The following is a 19,215-nucleotide window of genomic DNA, read 5'->3' on the forward strand; positions in this document are numbered from 1 at the left end:
TCAAACTTTTCTTCTATTTGATTTGTAAGTGCCTAATAATAACATATATCTGACGTGAAGTTGTCATTTTAATTTATACTGTCTTGACTTGAACAAGGAAAAACATAAAAGAGAATACAATTAATCAAAAACTAAATAAATTAATAAAAAAGTATTATATATAAAAGATTAAATATAGAAACCACATTCAGACTTAACTGAATCCAGATCAGTTAACGATGCGTGTGGAGACGAAAAGGGAGGAAAAGCCTGTCATACAAAAACATCTTCTTTGTTGGTCATGTTTTGTAGTAGTTGGAAGGTAAAAAAATAATTCAGAGGATTTGAGATTCATCAGACAGTAGATTCATTTTTTGTTTTGTTTTTGCATTTACAAATCAGCAGAAAACTGCCAGGAAATTACATGGTCCAAGAAAAAGTGTGGTACTAAAATAACAGGGAGTTTCCTGGTAGTTTTTATAAACGAGCTAATGCTGGTCTGCAGAAAAAACAGCGTTTTAGTAGGGCTTTGGATATTTTCAAATTGCTGAACTGTCAGCAAAACCGAAATAATGAAGCAAAAACAAAATTGCTCAGGCAGAGATGGTTACATTTCTGTCAGCTTAAATCTTGTGAATGCTTCAAGAGACTTTAGTAGTAACCCGCCCACCACCTCTTACACATGTTGCACTTAATACCAGAGATTTTGATTTATATTATTTATATTTCAAAACGAGGTGCATGCTGACACTAAACAGCGCTAGCGAAGTATATTTCCTGAATCATCGGTAATTAAAACATTTAAACATTCAGCATTAACCGCCTCTGAAAAGGCTTCAAATGAACCAAGAGAGGCGCATAAATGCATCAAGGCTCCAGCAAAGTCATCACGTAACCCTATTAATTAATGACACTACTTTAATTTGAAATCTATTGCCTATTTATGAAGAAATCATATTGAGCTGCTCCGTAGGTGTTCAGCCTGGTTTTTAACAGGCTATGAAATGAGCAGGATAGAGTCGCTTTAAAGAACTTACTTGTAATAAGGCTATAATTATTTGAGCATGACTATTGCAATTATGTGCTCATAAGACCATCAAAGTCTCATCCTCCCATTTACAATCTGATATCTCACGGCTGCAAAATGAGAACTCATCCATCTCTCTGGTGAATAATCCCCAAGTGTGATTAATTTATTCTCTTCTTTTTATAACAGATTATTGCAACCTTGTACTCACACAAGTGTTTTAGTCGTCAACCATTTATGTAGGATCTACCTTCACACAACATTAATTGTTCACAAATATTTGCGTGTCTGTCAATGGAATGACGACCTCTCCCCCGGGGTCCCTACAGGCCCCTCGCAACCACAGTATATCATCATCATATCCTTTATATATATATATATATATATATATATATATATATATATATATATATATATATATATTATCATTATATATCATTTATCATCACTATCTCCATCATTTATCATCATTATTGCCATCATTTATCGTCATTATCATCATCATCATTTATATTTATGTTCATCATCATTTATCATCATTATCTCCATAATTTATCATCATCATTTATCATCATCATTAATCATCATTATCATCATCAATTGTCATAATTTATCATCATCATTTAACACCATTTTTCATAATTTACCATCATCATTTATCATAATTGATCATCATAATTTATCATCATTATAATCATCATTAAAATCATCATTATCATCATCATTTGTCATCATTATCTCCATTGTTTATCATCATCATTTATCATCATTATCTCCATCATTTATCATTATCATTTATTATCATTATCTCCATTATTTATCATCATTATCTCCATCATGTATCATCATCGTCATCTATCATCATTTATCACCATTTATCATAATTTACCATCATCATTTATCATAATTTATCATCATAATTTATCATCATTATAATCATCAATTATCATCATTATCTTTGTCATTTATCATCATTATCATCATCATCATTTATAAATGATTTTTCATCATTATCATTGTCATTGATCATCATTTTCTCCATAATTTATCATCATTTATTATCATCGTTTATCATCATCGCTTACCATCATTTATCATCATCATCATCATCATCATCTTCGTCTATCATCATCATCATCTATCTACCTTTATTATCTACATTTTCTATCGTTATCTTCTTTATTTTATTCCTCATCTTTTGACTGATCTATTACAGATGCGTGTAGAGACAAAAACAGAGGTAAGAGATGTCATGCCAAAATGTGTTTCATTGTTGGCGATGTTTTGTAGCTGGTGGGAAGTAAAAAAGAGATTTTGAATTCAGAGGGTGGTGGGCGACTGATTTATCCGTTGAAAAAAGTTTTGTGTTTTTTTTGCATTTGTAAATATATATAGGACCAACTTTATCCAATGATGTCGCCGCCACACAGAACTGACATCTCAGATACCAAAGCTGTCACGACATCTGCAGAACAGACTTTAAACTATACTAAGATATAGTTTGTGTGTACTGTGGTGATGTGTAGTCGAATACAAGATGATATTTGTCCCATTATTTTGTTTTATTACTTTTTTATTTCAGCAGGATTGAGCTTTTGTTGCCAGATTTCATTTTTTGGTTGTATTGTGTCATTAAAAGAGACGTATGGATTTATTTTCATTTTCTTTCTCCGCATCATACTATATAAATGACATGTTTTTACTTCCTTTATTATCGTCTAAGATCGATCACAAGACCGAACAACATCACATTTGTCATGATTGCCTTCCCCAGACCATTGAAGGTGCATTTTTTATTTAGTTTTTCCATTAAATCGAGCCATTACAGCAGCTACGCATTTACCTTTCTTCTTATTACCTGTCCGACTGGATAGAATCCGCGGGGTGCCGTCATTCTATAATTAAAAAGACTCTGTGGGAGCAGAAGTTAAAACTGTGTGTACATCAAACCAACCTTACAAGATCAATGGTTGAGGAACATGGAATATGTGCACCAACTGTCAAAGTTAGAAAAGAGCACAGCCGTTCTTGTTACCTGGTAAACAGTCGACACATCCAGAGAACCTTCGCTCTAACAAGCTGCCTCACAAGATTCTGCTCCTCATTTGTTCCCCTGCCACGCCTCCCAGAGCATCATAACACAATATTAACGAGAGTTATTTCAGGGATGTGTTAAAAATAAAAATTAATCACGCGTTTTTAAACTAACTGCTCGTAACGTACATGTTGTTTTGTTGTTGTGTCGCAGGATTTATGCCGGGGATTTTAAATCTGTCCCATATAAGTTTGAGGGGAGGCTGCCGACGAGACGGGAGGTTATTGTTTATTTATAATCCATCATTGTTTGTTTCACTAGTGTGCAGTTTATTGCGCCGCTGCTGACTTGATGACACCGTCTTCTACTCAGCTGTTCTACTTCTCCAAATGTTTATTCATTTAGAGCCCCGGAACAAAGTATGTCAGGTTTCTGAATCAATTAACCTCTCATTGACTTGGAAAAGTCTGAACGTTTAAGTCGAGACAAGCCGTTAATTTGAGGCGGCGAGTTCTTGTGTCTGTGGTTTGGAAGTAAATGAGTGCCATGGACTTCACATATGGATTTGTAAAACTGATAACAATAAATATATATTGAGTCTAAACAATTCAATGGAAAATAAATTAAATGTAAATAAATGCAGTTGAAGAAATTCTGTGTAAACAAATTTGGTACGGACAACTAAGGAGAAGCAATTGATCCCTGACATTACGCCTTCGACATCACGCAAAGGTCACGTGAAGAAGGAGGGAGTCGACACATAGATAAATACTACTCGACAGATTGCACATCGAATTTCTTACATTTAATTTTTATTAATATTTAATTTGTTTGCATACATTGAATTTCTTTTTACACATTCACTTTTTTACATTTTAACTTTTTTCATGCATTGTAAAATATATATATTGAAAAAATTGTATATTTAAAGTACAATGACACACATTTACCTCCATACTTTGGAGCGTCAATTGAATTTGAAATAAATAAAATTGCTGTTGATTTCATAATCATGTTGTCATCAGAAACTCTCAAGCGCACCTGAAACACACCGTCGATGAATTAAAACGCCACTTTGCAAATTTTTTATTAATATTCCAGTCACTAACTCCTGCAACAATTGCTTTTATAGAATCATCCATCTGGTTAATTGCAGCAGCTAAATGTGATGACAGTCTTATTGATGAGGCAACTTAATTCCGACAGCTGATAAGGCCAGATCATCACGCGGCTGAGAGTGGGAATGAATCTCGGCGGTTGCTCCGTTGCTCCTCTCATTTGTCTCAGGTGGTCATCCCTCAATAACAGCTTTCTCAATCCCCCCCAACCTCTATCCTGAGGCTTCATTTCGAAGATGTAATCCCCGAAACCTAAGCCTCCGAGTCTCCATTAATCCTCAATTTATTCTTACATGATGATTACGTTCGTATCACTGCTTTTACATTTAAGGTTGTAGATTTGAAGAGGATTAAGGTGTGCTTGCTCTTGGATGTCAGGTAATCCAGTTGGAGATGAGTTCCATTTTTTCGACGAGGGAAATATTGATAAAATAAATGTATTTTTAGAATTAAGATGTGACAGATAATACGTTCATGACAATACATTTACCGCAGATAATTCATACGTTTATATATATAAAAAAGCAAGTAAGTAAGTAAGTAATATTTATTTATATAGCGCATTTCGAGACCAGGTCACAAAGCCCTTAAACAATCAAAACAATACTCAAAAAAGTACATACTTTAAAGATCAAGATAATAATGAGAACAACACAGGAGTTCCAGAAAATCAAGGAAAAGCCTGAACAAATAGAAACGTCTTAAGATGTTTCTTAAAGGAGTCAGTAGACTCCATCAAACACAGAGGGAGAGGAAGATCGTTCCAAAGCTTAGGAGCAACAGCCTGAAAAGATTTCTCTCCTCTGGTCCTGAACCGTGTGCGTGGAACCATAAGTAGATTCTGATCCAAAGACCTCAGAGCCCGAGATGGGGTGTAAAGCTGGATCAGATCAGTGATGTAAGGAGGAGTCTGACCATGAATAGCTCTGAAAGTAGGAACCAGAATTTTAAAGTTGATCCTGAAAGAAACTGGAAGCCAGTGAAGAGTTTTAAGGACCGGAGAAATGTGAGTTCTTCTACTTGAGCGGGTCAGAATTCTCGCTGCAGAGTTCTGATTCAACTGCAGGCGAGACAGCTCCTTCTTGTTAAGGCATGAAAACAAACTGTTACAATAGTCCAGACGAGAAGAAACAAACACATGGATTACAAGCTCCAGATCATGTTCCGACAACATTTTCCTAAGTTTAGAGATTTTTCTCAGTTGAAGGAAACTTTCTGGTCAGTTTTCTGCAGTGTCGAACAAGAGACATGTCTTGTACTGACTCAACCCTGGAACCTTATCATCAGGAGCAATCACCAGATACGATGTGTAAGTTATTAGTGGTCAAATGTAAACCAGATAATGGGAAAATCTGTCTTATCTAGTGTTCCGTTAAAGTTTACGACCGATAAAATGGGAAGAGCGTGAAGGTGGAGAAAAATAGCCGATGCTGCACATTCCCAGAAATCCACCAATCCTTAGCGATGTTGCTGTTATTGAAATTTTCTCAACCATTTAGAGAAACACAAAGCTTTCTTTGATCATGACCCACATAACGATACATTCCGCGGTGATCCTCCCAAAAGGTGTCTATTTGAGTTTATGACGTGGGGAGAAGAATTGTATTCACTTCAGTGAAGCCGTGCACGAGGCCTCCAGCTCCGGCAACTGTGTTGAGCAGAGAAGGATACGGACTGACGAGGAAACAAAAGTTCAGATACAGGACAAAGTTTTTTTTTTGCCAAACAGACACGACAGATTCAGTAGTGTATCCAAAACAGTCCTAGAGCCCTTGTACAAGTATTTTTAAAAGAACAGAAAACACCCTTTTTTCCCTTCCAGTCAGCAAAGTTTTAAATACTGTGAATAAGTATTTCAGCTTCTGAAGTTGTCTGTGAGTCATCGATCCCATGATCCTTTGCAGGAACACACTTTATACTAGTGATGTCAGTGGGACTGTAGCCTCAGGAGATTTGCAAATAAAGTCATGTAGAGAAATATCATCTGGCTTAAACTTTCATTGACTCTTTTATGAAAAAGTGTAATAGTAGCCCTGGGAGGCAGCAGCCAGAGTCGTGATAAAATCCCCAAAACGTTAATCAAAGACTCCACATCATCATTCGAGATGTCAAACCGTTTTTTTTTTATTTCTCAAATCACGCTCTTCAAATACATGTATTTTTACATCTGCAATTACTGCTCATTTGAAAATCTTCTGTTATAAGAGTCATGTGACGGATGTCCTAAACGTATATATATCACCATGTGACTCAAGGATAACTTCACAATCAAGGTTGTCATCGACTTGATTAGATCTGATGAAGAAATGTTCATTCAACACTGATTTGTCAAGAGTGCTACCAACCTTGAGTACAGTATAAAAAAAGCATAAATCCTGAAGGTTTCAGCTTCAGAGACATATAAAACCTGTATTTACATTTACAGCGTAAAATCAAATAAATACAAAATTAAGTGATTTTTGAAATGCAATTTACTCTCCTTAAATGATAGCGGTATAGTGCCGCTGAGCCATCGTTTGGTGAGCTCCCACTGCCAGTCAGGCATACTAACAAGATGCTCTAACTGTCTCTGTTGGCTTCTTGCCCTGGATGACCTCATGTCTAAACCTAAGGCTGGGCACCCTGTGGAGGAAACTTATGCTCAGCCTTCTGACTCATTTCTCTCTTTACCACAGAAAAACAAAGTTCTCATTATTGCTAAGTCTTAACGGATCCATCTGTTGCTCTCCATCCCTTACTCACTACCCAGAGAGAACCTTGACCTGAGGCTGGACCTCACTTCCCCATCGGCATCTGGTGTTTCTCTTCCCTCCCGTTTGGGGGTGATTATGCAGACTCAGCCATGAAACATTCCAGCTCGAAGTTAAGACCTCATTTGTTTTCCTTCCAAACGTTTTATTCTTTGTTGTTACTGATATATTTGAGTAAACTACGAAGAGTACAGTTGACGTCCTGAATAGCCGCAAGAATGTATTCATCCTACAAAGCTAATTTTGTGCACCTGCAATCTTAAAACACATTCTCACCTCTCTAAGCCTTACAGATGGAGGAGCTGATTTGTTAGTATTTCATGAGTTATTAAACAAGGAGTCCCAGGAGTGGAAGAATGCAGTACAGAGAAATCAGACGAAGTGGTGCCAAGACCCACTGAGGGAAGAACAAAAAGAGAAAACACAAAAACAATTTACTAACAAAAAAACATATAAAAGTTCATCAAAAAAGGGTGGTCCAAAAAAAGGGTGTCAGGTGGTTTGAGCATAGCAACGAGCTGACGCTGGTCTGCAGAAAAAAACCCACAGAAAGCAGAGGTCGGAAAAGGAAATAACTAAGCAAAATAACACTTATCAGGAAATAAGACATAGCATGTACTAAAACATATTAAAACTGATTGCTCATGTTAAATAAAACCTATACATTGAGCTCTCATGAGGTTTACTGTTGGCATGACTGACCGCCAGAAAAGGGTCAGTAACAATGTATTTCTGCCGTAAGTGTCAACATTGAGACAAATGTTGAACTGAGGTGGAATTATAAGAAGATAATTTTTGGATGCAACATTTCAATCTGCAAAAAAGTCTTTACTACTCAGATAAACTTAGGTCTTGAAGCTTTGTTCAAATGGACCAAAAATAACAGTTGCAAGTAGGCAAAATATATCCGTCACTCTCACAACACTGATCACACACGAAATGTATTCTAATCCATTGATAATCCCTGAGCTGCTGAAATACTTCATGTATGTGTATTGTCTATTAAGAGCAGCAAGTGCACATAGATTTATTGCATGACTCACCCGTGTGATAGAAGAACCTTCAAAGTGAATATATTAGCGAAGCGTTAACTGCAGATGCCCCAACAACCTCAATATCCCTCAGAAAGTTTCGGAGCCGACAATGTGTTGAACAACATCTGCCTGCGATTCTGGATTCCTCCCAAGTAAATGCATAAAGTTAATTGCTGTACAGATGGGAGGTATAATTCTTCCTAATTTCCAAACTGCCAGGCCTCGTTTTACCGTGCATGACAGTGTCCATTAGGTTTCGCTCTGTTGTCTTTGTAAAGGCCATTTCACCAGAAGGTCATAAATATTTTACCCCTGTTATGACTGATAACAACTGATCTGAGCGCCTGTAAAATGCCAGCCACACCAAATTAAAGATCCGATTTCATATCCGTTTTATATTAAAGGCTAAATGAGACGGCGGTGCGAAAAGTTTAATGTGAAGCTGTTCAATTTACTGTACTCGCTGAAATGCCTTCAAGCTACTTTCAATTGATCAGAAACAGAGAGTCGGAGGTAGAGAAGTTCATGAATGTGTCATCAGGCAGGGATGTCTTATTTAAAACCGAATAAAAAAGTTCAATGATCCTATTTGAGGTATATCTATAGAGTAAATCAAACAAAATGGCCACTTATACAGAAAACTTTATTTATGTTTCTAGTTTTGTATATTTTTACACCTGCCAAGGAGGTTATGTTTCATGTTTATCGTTTCATGAAGACTTACTGAAAACAGTGAAAGAGCAACTAATGTCAAAATCCAACTTTCCTGACTAAACTCACTTTATAAAGTTCTCTCCCGCGTCTGAAATCTCGGCGAACAACAGGTTACCAGAGCGGAGTCCATTATGACGTAATAATGGCTTCACTCCTCCTCCAGCCAGCTGTAATCACACAGTGTTTTGTTTATACAACAAGTCCGTTGTAGGTTGAGACTACCCAGATTTATAATGCATAGTGACAAACCTTGAATCTTGACCAGTCACAGCAGAGTGGGTGGGGTTATGGGTTAAACAAGATTCATCTCCAGATTGAAGTGTTTTCAGTGGGCGAGGCTTAAGCACATTTTCTAATAAAGGTCCAAGATATATTTAAGAAACACTTAAATAAACACATTAGTTACCCTTTAAGAACGTGAACATGCAATATGTTGGAAATGTGTTCAGAATTTAACTGACAACAGACATATAGTACTTCCTGGATTGTGAGTATTCCTTCAAAAAAAGCCATAGATTAAGGCAGTAAAATATTTTTCTGTAAAAAATATTTACTTTAATGTAATATTAAAATACATATGACATCATCACTTGTCTTTGCAGCTGAAACACTCTAATCACGATACTTAATTTGTTACTTGACTTTGCCCTGCTTGTTTTATCATTATGATTAAAAAATACAATTGTTATTTCAGAACACAACATGGTTGGTGGAGCATTTGGTTGAATTGCATCACCAACATTATTTTTTCTTTCTCACATGATCGTCCTCTTAGTCTTTTATATCTGGATAAAAAGTGTTTTTCAAACTTGCCCTAGTCTGTAAATATATTCTCTGAAAGATTATACTGTTAAAATAATCACCTTTTAAGATGATTTAAGAACCAAGTACATTTTAGCAGGTCTTCGAAATGTTTAAAGTTGAATTTTGCTTCATACAAATGTGTATTTAAAAAAAATCGAATATCTTCCCTTGGGAGGTGAAACTCTCTGTATCATTTTTACCTCACTTTTCCAAGGTCCCTGAAGTAATCCTCCTGAGATGTTTTCAACTTCCTTCCCAACGCTCTGTTGTACTTTCTCCGGCTATTTTGCCTGAAGTCTTGCAGCTGTGAGAGAAGGGCATGTGGCGACTGTCAGTCACCACTCCTGGTGACATCACATCGCAAATAATAGCTACGATCATTCCGGACTCTGACTCGTGAACAATATTATTTAGGGCACGACAAGATCGACGTCCCTCGCTTTCATCCGCGGCTAATCTTAGAAGCGTAGTTTGCGGCGCTGATGTTATTGCTAAAGTAAACATCAGTCTGAATCAATACTGAGGTGGAATTATTTATGACAGATGGGCAGTGTAAAGAAGGGAGATAATCAAATTCATTTCAACACACTCGGAGACCTAGAAGGTCTTTGAAGATTCACTCTCGTCTGATATCACTCACAGAGCAGCAGATATCGTCATTTAGAGGTTCGACAGAAAATACACCTTTTTTTTCACGGTGCTTATTCGGCATTAATTTGCTGCGTTGCGACATATCAGCAAGACTGAACTGATAGATATGTATGTTCAGGAGACGAGCTTCGTAAGGGGAAATAAATTATACTTTCATATATATGGTTGTGCTTTTGTCAAACTCATGGTGAGTCAATAACGTGTCAACGTCAAGGCCAAATCGGGTTTATATATATATATATATATATATATATATATAATAAGTATTCAGTCTTTAATGGAGACGTTCTCACATTCAGTTTAGACGTTAAAGAAGGGTTGGTTCAAAACAGAAACACAAATTTTGTTTGGCCTGTGAGGAAACAAGGATACTAACATTTGTGTTAATGGCTACAGCATAACAAATATGACACATCATTTTAATATTTTCTTATTCTCTAGTTAATTTTTATTTGCCAAAGCTTTAAAACAAGACAGAAAGAAAACAGCTTTTATTGTGAAGAAACTTGCTTAATAATGTAGTCATCAAGCTCAGTTGGATGAGGAATGTTAGCGAAGCCAATATGAAGTAAAATAAAAAGAACAAGCTGACTTGCATTGGCAACACAGGATGGGAAAGAAATATATATATATATTCTTTAATTATTCTTTATTTATTATTATTATTATCATTAAAAAATCAGCATCATTCAAAACCAGTAAAAGGTCAAAGCAATTATGTTGAAATTTAAGCTTAAATTTAAGTTTTATTTGACAGCCCTTTGGACTTGTTTGAAGAAGCACAGACTTGCATTTTATGGAGAAAAAAAACAGACCAAAAACATGTTATCTTGGATAAATCAAAGCTCTTTCATAAATCCACTTTAGTTATTCAGGGTTTCAACTCGCTGTGAGGGTTTAGGTTTGAGCTCTTAGTCTAACTGATTTTACCCCCATGGTGGAGAACACAAGTAAGACATTCATGTGGTTTGAGAAATCTAAACAAAATAACACCGAGCTCCAACATGGACCTGGATGACTCGGGACAGAGTAGCTGAAAGATGCCTGCTGTTCCATTTGCTCCTCTGGACTTGGCTGTGAGCCCCGACAGACATTGCAGGTCAATGAACTTCATTTGCAGTACTCAGGGGTGTTTTGCACATCCAAGTAAAAGGAGTCTAAAAACATTCGGGACAGGGGCCGTCTCCAAAGACTGCTGTTTTGGTGTTGTTGTCAAGCCATTATTTACCTCCGACTTCTATCGCCATGCTCCACGGGAGACCAGAATTAGGGTGAAACCGCCAGTGTTTTGTAACCCTGAACTTCCAGTGACCCAGGTTTGGTGTAGTGGGGTTTGGCATTTCATAAAGCGGCGCTGATATCCCAAGTGGTAACTCAGGAAAAGTGAAGGACCAACAAGAATAAGAGATAAGAAACACTCTAATCCTGTTTACCTGGAAGCTGCGTGAGGGTAATAATAGCTGAGAGATGTCAAACAATCAGAGGCATCAGATCTGATGGCGCTCAGGAGGAGAGACTTGATGTTGTCATGTTTGCTGCTGGTGAATAATGCAGAACTGTGTTTGCCTCCTCCACTTTTCTTTCAAGAGCATTTCTCTTCAGTGTCAATGATAAACCATCTGTGCAGATATTTTCCTGTGAGCAGCTTGTAAAAATCAGACACACAATCAGGACATATGCGATCAGACATTGTGCTCAATTTTTCTTGTTCCGACTAATATTGTTGTGAATGTCATTACCACGAGGCCACAAGGACAATCTGCCTGAAATAGATCTTTTCATTAATTTCTGGAAAACAGATGCTTGAAACCAAATGTCACAAAAATTGTCCTTTATTTATAATCTTTCTCGCCCAAGCTGTTAACTTCCACTTATTACTCACTTATCTGCAGTGTTGACTTTTCTTTTTGGATGATTTGTTGTGAGGTTTTGATGTTGTTCGGTTACACATTAATTTGACATGTAATCTGCTGTCTTTGAATTGCTAAATGTCAGTTTAGGATTGTGACTTAAGGCTGGGACTTAGACAACGAAAAGACATCAGAGAGATCAGAATTGCATTAAAATCACATCAGTTTTAATTGCAAGGAGAGTTTAATACAGAACCTTCTCTTTCAATGTCCGATTTTCACTCTGAAGTAAGAACTGTTTCGGCCACAATTTTAAGTCCATCGTAAGTTATTGATTATCTGAGAGGCGAGAACACAGTTCAATACCGGAAAATCACAGACTACAATGAATTACAGATGGTCTTAAATAACGCATACAAAGGTTATAGTTTTCTTTCTGTTTGCTTATCTAAGGTTTGTGCACCTTTTTGAAATACCAGTAGATAACCCTTGTGTTATCTCTGGACCAAGGTGACCCAAAAGACAAACAACAAACAAACAAATGTGTTTGAGGTATACCTTGTGTTGTCTCTTGATCAAGGTGAGCGACCTCCACCACTGCATATACCTTGACCCAGATATTTCACAGGGGTTAGGCAAATTTTTAATAACATACAACACACACTATTTTTCCATCACCTAAACTTACAACAAAATAATGGGGACTTTAACCTCCATGATCTTGATAAAATGCAAGAATACACTGTTCTTTTATTTACCACATGTATTAGGTTTCAGACCCGCCTGCAGAAATGAAAATCTACTAAGTATGTTTTTTGTACTTTGCTTACATCTGAACCCCTGAAGTACCATTAACACTTTCATATGAATTACATTTTTTTTACCCAACATTAATATTATTGATGATGAATTTGATGAGCAGTGATGATGATGATGATGATGATGATGATGACGTTAACTGCACGACAAATAAGAGCTAATCTAGTGATGTTTCTGTTTGATTCGTTTGGATGGCATTGTAGGACTTGAAATACTGTTAAAGCAAGTATTGTTCTATTCATGTACATGTTGCATCCTGCAATCCTTTGAAGTAGACTAAAATACCTTACATAAGAAGACCACCCAGAAAACTTTAGCGATGTAAACCTGCAGTCAAAACCAGGGCATGTGAACAGCAGCGGTATGAAGCCATACAAGTGAATGAATTTCATAACCTATTTTAAATGAAACATTCATTTTCTCAAACTCAACAACTCACATTATTTTTACCTGTTATAAAAAAAATGGGCAAATATATTCAGGCTGTTGGGGTCTTCCAGTGGGTTGCTGTGAATGTCTTCCTTTGGTTGACTATGTGACTCTTGTGGGTTTCTTTAGTACTGTAGTTACATAAAGTGAGAGCACATTTTTCATGTCTTTTTATTTTTTATTTTTTTTAGCTCTGCCTGAGCTCCCAAATCCCAAAGACACTACTACAACATTTCTCCCTTTTCTGACTCACCATTCCTGGTTCAACATGTCACCTCAAAAGAGAAATATTGGCTTAAACCAGAATCAGAATTATTGGTGGAAGGTTCCATATATTAGGTTTTTGTCTAGGTACATATGTTCAAAAATAAACATGGAAAAAAAACCCTTAAACATAAATAAACATATAGTTCCACCATTTACATATTAATGTGCAACATGTTATTAAATTTGATGTTGATTGATGATGTTTATCGTGATATAAAAGTGGCTTCACTTTTTTTCTTAACCAGAGCTCAGACACACGCAGAGATTTGAGAGTCATCATTATTTCTAATCGCACCACGAAGCGATCCCGGAAAGTCTTTCCAGCTTTCTCAGGAAAATCGTCGTAATCTGCCCCAAGGAAGAGAACTACTTTCGAAGAAATCACCGAGACACGCCCACACACCCGCTTCACTATTTTATTATTTCTAAGCACATACACTGGTTCCATACATCTACATCTTATTCCGCCAATTTCTTTCTTCAACTTGTTTCGCTGATGCTTTGGCGACCTTTAGTCCTCGCACTGTGAGGACCTTCATTCTACAAAAATATCGACAATTTTTTGCCATCACTAATAAAACTCAAAATATATGCTAGAATACTCAAGTATGTTCGCTTCCCACTGGGATTTCTGGTTTACTCCCACAGTCCAAATAATAGATGATGGTTGCGATGAATAAAAAAAGGAACTGATGTGTTTGAAAATGTTGGAAAATAAGATTAGAATTATCGGATGAATGTATAAACTGATGTATTTATGACCAGAGAGGAACAGATGATCTAACAGATGATGCTGAAACAAGTGAGATTTTTCATTTTCATGATGAAGTTTCTAATCAGTCATTCCTGTCACACGAAGATCCAATTCAGGTGCAAAATAAATAGTTTATCAAAGTGAAACTAAGTGTATGCAAAGTGCACGAAAAGCCTTGTCCCTGCTTGATTTTGATTAGTCAGTGAGATAGAGCTGGGAACGCAAAGCTCAGCAGTATTTTAAAATTATTTTCCGAACATAAGTGCTGCCACAGAGGTTATTGTGCCAAGAACATTGAGCCTCCTTGAAGCGGAAATACATAAACAGCCAAAGTAATGCTGCCATCATGATCAAAGTTGTGGACGTCGCCCGGAACCTTAAAATAGAAGAGCGTCTACAGGGATATTTAATTACATATTGAACATTCATTTAAGAACGATACCTTCGCCGAAGAGAAAGAAATATTCCGAGTTCATGCTGAGACCAACACGTCGCCAGGGGAAGAAGTGAGAAGTAAATGAATCAACACGTGGGCGTTAAATGGAAGGAGGGAGGAGAGGAGTCGGCTTCCAATTGGAAGGTAGCCAGTTCAATTCCCGTTACCTGCACCTTGAGCTACACTCTCAACCCTGAATTACTGTTGCCGTTGAAGCAGTTGAATCTGAATGACATTAAAACCTTTCCAGAACTGCAGGTTGTTAAATACAAAGGAAGGTGATGCATTTATTGCAATTTACAGCTTCTTTTTCACAGAAGTAATTATGGAAACCGCTGTAAGTGTGATTACAGGGTGAATTTCTTTTTTTTTGTGTGCAAAACGTGTTCATTATTAAGCCATAGAATGAAAGTACTTTTCATTCATTGAGGGTTATTCAGTCGACCCACGCTTTGCTGAACACCTCGTGTGGTGTTTCAATGTCAAGGACGCTCAAGAGTAAACATAAACGATTGATTGTTATGTACTTTGTGTGTTTATTTATTATTTAAATCAAGATAAATCCATGTTTTCTCTCCTATTTGCTTTTGGGTTGAAGCCGGAGCAGACGGCGTGGGTGTGAGCTAATTGACGTCCCAGATGAAACTGGTTCTGATTATGGCTCTACCACCAAATGGTGGACTTAACTGAGAGTTACTGGGACGCGCCTCATGTGTGCACCGAGCGTGTCTCTTACAGTTCTGGTTCACTGAAGCAATGGGCTTCATGAGTTTGAATCTGGCGAGAGGCGGGGGGTCGTACTTGTTAGATTTTAATGAAATCCTCGAAGACAACATATGTGAGGGGGCAGATCCTTAGTCTTTTGTATCCATTTAGATGATGTGTTTCCTTTTCTGTTCATGAATAGTATCCTTGTTATCTTTATAACACATGATAATTGGAAAATACACATTAAAAACCCGAACAAGATGCTGTGAAAAGACCCAGGAGAGCGATGTGATCAGCAGATTTTATGATTGCTCTGTGCAAACAGGGCGTCACAAGGGTGTTCATTTGTCTAAAGGGTGGAGGGAACAATGCGAACAATGATGCTTTGGAGACTTCAGCGAGGAAAAAAAAAGCTTCTTTCTAAAGCCGATGCAAAAGATTATAGACCCTAAAAACGTTAATAAAAAATATAAATTCTGAGGGTTTACATATTCATGTGCATCTGCTGCGCGTTCTTTGTTTGAAAATAATTACCACAGGAGTTTAATCAGAATATTTTCCTCTAATTTGGTGGAAACACTTAGGAATCCCAGATGAAAGGGTTTCATTGTTTCAGTTGCAGTGATTGCAGACAAATGAAATAATTTGGGTTCAGCAATCGTTTCTGACCGAAATCTTTTCTTAAATACATCATAAAAGCTTCTTGTTTGGATGGATTGTGTAATTCAATGTATTTCTTTACCACCAAATGCAATTATCAATAGGGATGGTCTGATGAACTGGATGGTGATCTCTGCACTATTTTCCTTTGTTTTGAACAACTGTTCTAATGAAACGTCACATCCTTTTTTAACTGATGGCGCCACCTACTGACCTCTAAACAACATGGCACTGTTTCATGAAGCAATAGTTGAGTTAATTTCATTCATTTTTGCTATAGAAAAACCGGTTTCCTGTAAAAATGGAGCATGAATAAAATAAACAATACGATTCAACAATGTAAAAAAAAATATTATCATGTTCATCCCACTCTTGACACCATTTACTGCTGATTTAAAATTCCTGATCCTGGACCCTCCATGTCATACACAGAGGAGGAGGGTTTGAAAGACTTTTTCTTGCAAATGTGTCAGAACTGAAATGGTATTACTCAGCGTGCACCATTTCCAATTGAACCTCTCTGTGAAGGACCCAAGAGACACCGAGGCCCAAGTTTGAGGGGCCTGGGACTGATGCAGATTGAGTTGCTTGAAGGACGACAAATTGCATGAGGCACGAGGGTAACTTCCCCCGACGGAAGGGGGTTTTCAGGGGCCTTACCGTGGTTGAGCTGGAGATCTAGATTCACCCCACTTTGGAGACACGTTCCTGTGTATATATATATATATATATATATATATGAATTAATGAATTCATTAATGAAACAAGATATTTATGATCCAAAAATACAACAACCAAAAATGATCTAATACATATTGGCTGATGGTTGAAAGCATTTGTTGTGGGATTATGGGATGGGATTATACCAACACATTTGTAGTTAAATGGTTGGATGTAAAATGTATTAAGCCTTCCAAGAAAGTGGATAAATAACTAGTGGATGATAATGTATTGATGGAAGACAAACAAAACAACTGGATGAAGTTTAATTTCTATTCGAGTATGATTGTGTGAGGAAGCATGTGATTGATTGTTTTTATTTATTTGAATGGTTTTGGACTCAGTTTAGTGGAGGGACTTAATGTGAAAGAATAATGATAACAATATTATTTTTCCTGATGAAATATCAGCAAAATCCTTTGCTTTTATACTTAGAGGAAGTAATATTAAGATTGTATTCATTATATTTAATATATATAATTTCAACATTTGTTCAATAGAATAAAATAAATCTTCAAACTCATTAAAAAAAAAGAAGAAAGAAATAAGCCTTTCCATATTACATTGAAAAAAAATTAGAACGTAATGTTAATGATAATCGCAGTAATTATTGGAAGATAACAAATAAATAAATATAATTAAATTTGGATGATATAATAATATAATAATATAATAATAATGTCATATTTTCACTTGTATTTAGATAATAGAAATGTATTCTGGATAAATAAATAATACATTTCATTGAATTGAAAATGACATTTAAATGAAAAAAAAGAAGGATAATTCCAATGAAAATACAGAAAAAAAAAATGTCACACCAGTTAATTCAAGATGTGATTGATTATTTATATTATAATTTTTTTAGTTTTTTGAATGGATTTGGACTCAGTTTAGTGGAGGGACTCAATGTGAAAATGATAATCATGATAAATGATGAATAATGATAAAAAACGTTTTTTTCCCGATGAAATATCTGCAAAATCCTTTGCTTTTATACTTAGAGGAATAAATATTAAGATTGTATTCATTATATTAATCTCCTTTCCAATTAAACATTTCAACATTTGTTAAATTGACTAAAATAAATCTTCAAACTCATTACAATTTTTTCACAATTCAATGATGTTGATCTTTCTGAGCATCTACTCGTATTCTGTCTCGACAATCAAATGCCAAATAAATAATTGAATTCTAGCAACAATTTGTTCTGAATAATATGTTTTTGAAAAAGCCTTTCCATATTACGTAAAAAAAAACAACCTTAAAACGTAATGTTAATGTTAATCATAGTCATTTTTGGCAGATAACAAATAAATAAATATAATTTAGAGTTTTTCAAATAATAATGTCACGTTTTCTCTTGTGTTTTGATAATAGAAATTGTTCTGGATAAATAAATAATACATTTAAATGAATTGAAAATGAAATTTAAAAAAAAGAAGTATCATTCCAATAAAAATACAGAAAAAAAATGTCACACCAGTTAATTGAAGTTTTCACATTTTCTTAACAAGGCATCTTCTTTCTCTTCGGTGGCTTTTCCCGACATTCCTCTGTTTTCCCTCATGTGTCGTATTCTGTCTCCGGCATCATACATTTGAGATTTATTGTTATTGGGATTAATTTACACAGCCTCTAGAAGCGCACTCGTCATGCGTATCATGTGAACCAGTGTGTGCGGTAAAACACGCATGACATTTTTTATAGCGCTCTTCAAAGGAAGGAAGAAATAACGCTGCTGATATTTATGCAGCCTGCCAGTCTGTGTTAGCAGTGAATGATAGCGTCAACTTATTTATTCATTTAGTCATTGCCTAGGAGCAGCGGCATTCACGCAAAGTCCGGTGGGGCTTAAAGATCATTGCAGCATATATATGAGAAGGTGGTCCGGTGAGAGCGTGTGCATGGCTTTACTGCCGCTGACAAGGCACCGTGGTTCGGTTTGGGTTTTAATAAAGTCGACTCACGAGGGAGCGTTAAAGACAACAATGTGCTGCACGTCTGACTTTGTATGTATAGCACAATCTAAAGTGATTCTCTGTCTCTTAGGTGATACTGATGTTGACCAAGTATTACGACTTCAATTCCGGGAGAGTGACAGAAAGTTCATTATGGAGGTAAGAATGCCACATTAAATATATTTTTTATAGTCAGAAGGTGAGAAATTAAAGGTTGTATTTATTTCATTATAAAATTATGTTTAAAGGGCAATTAATGATGATTTAAGAGTCTCTTAAATGGATGTTGGACTCTATTGTACTCATCAGTATGTGTCTGTTTCTACAAAACTCTATTTTCATTTAAATATTTACATTAGAAAATGTAATTAAACCCTGCCCACTAAAAAACCCTGTTTTTCTGGAGATACATTCTTGCCTACTTTAACCACGACCAATCTTCTGTGTTTAGTCAATCATGGAGGTTTGAAAGTCTCCAACTCCAAGGGACTCATTGTAT

General features: G+C 36.1%; 1 protein-coding gene across 1 annotated transcript in view; it reads left to right on the forward strand.

The window, feature by feature from the left end:
- LOC148069554 (VPS10 domain-containing receptor SorCS1-like) overlaps positions 1 to 19,215 on the forward strand; it is an 85,297-nt gene that overhangs the window by 19,751 nt on the left and 46,331 nt on the right. The window contains exon 2 of the mRNA XM_087802199.1: positions 18,808 to 18,875. Within this exon, the coding sequence (XP_087658325.1) occupies positions 18,808 to 18,875 (68 nt within the window). The remainder of the gene's footprint in view (positions 1 to 18,807; positions 18,876 to 19,215) is intronic.

The sequence above is a fragment of the Callionymus lyra genome, chromosome 11 (assembly GCF_982586985.1).
Source record: "Callionymus lyra chromosome 11, fCalLyr1.hap1.1, whole genome shotgun sequence".
Classification (NCBI taxonomy): domain Eukaryota; kingdom Metazoa; phylum Chordata; class Actinopteri; order Syngnathiformes; family Callionymidae; genus Callionymus; species Callionymus lyra.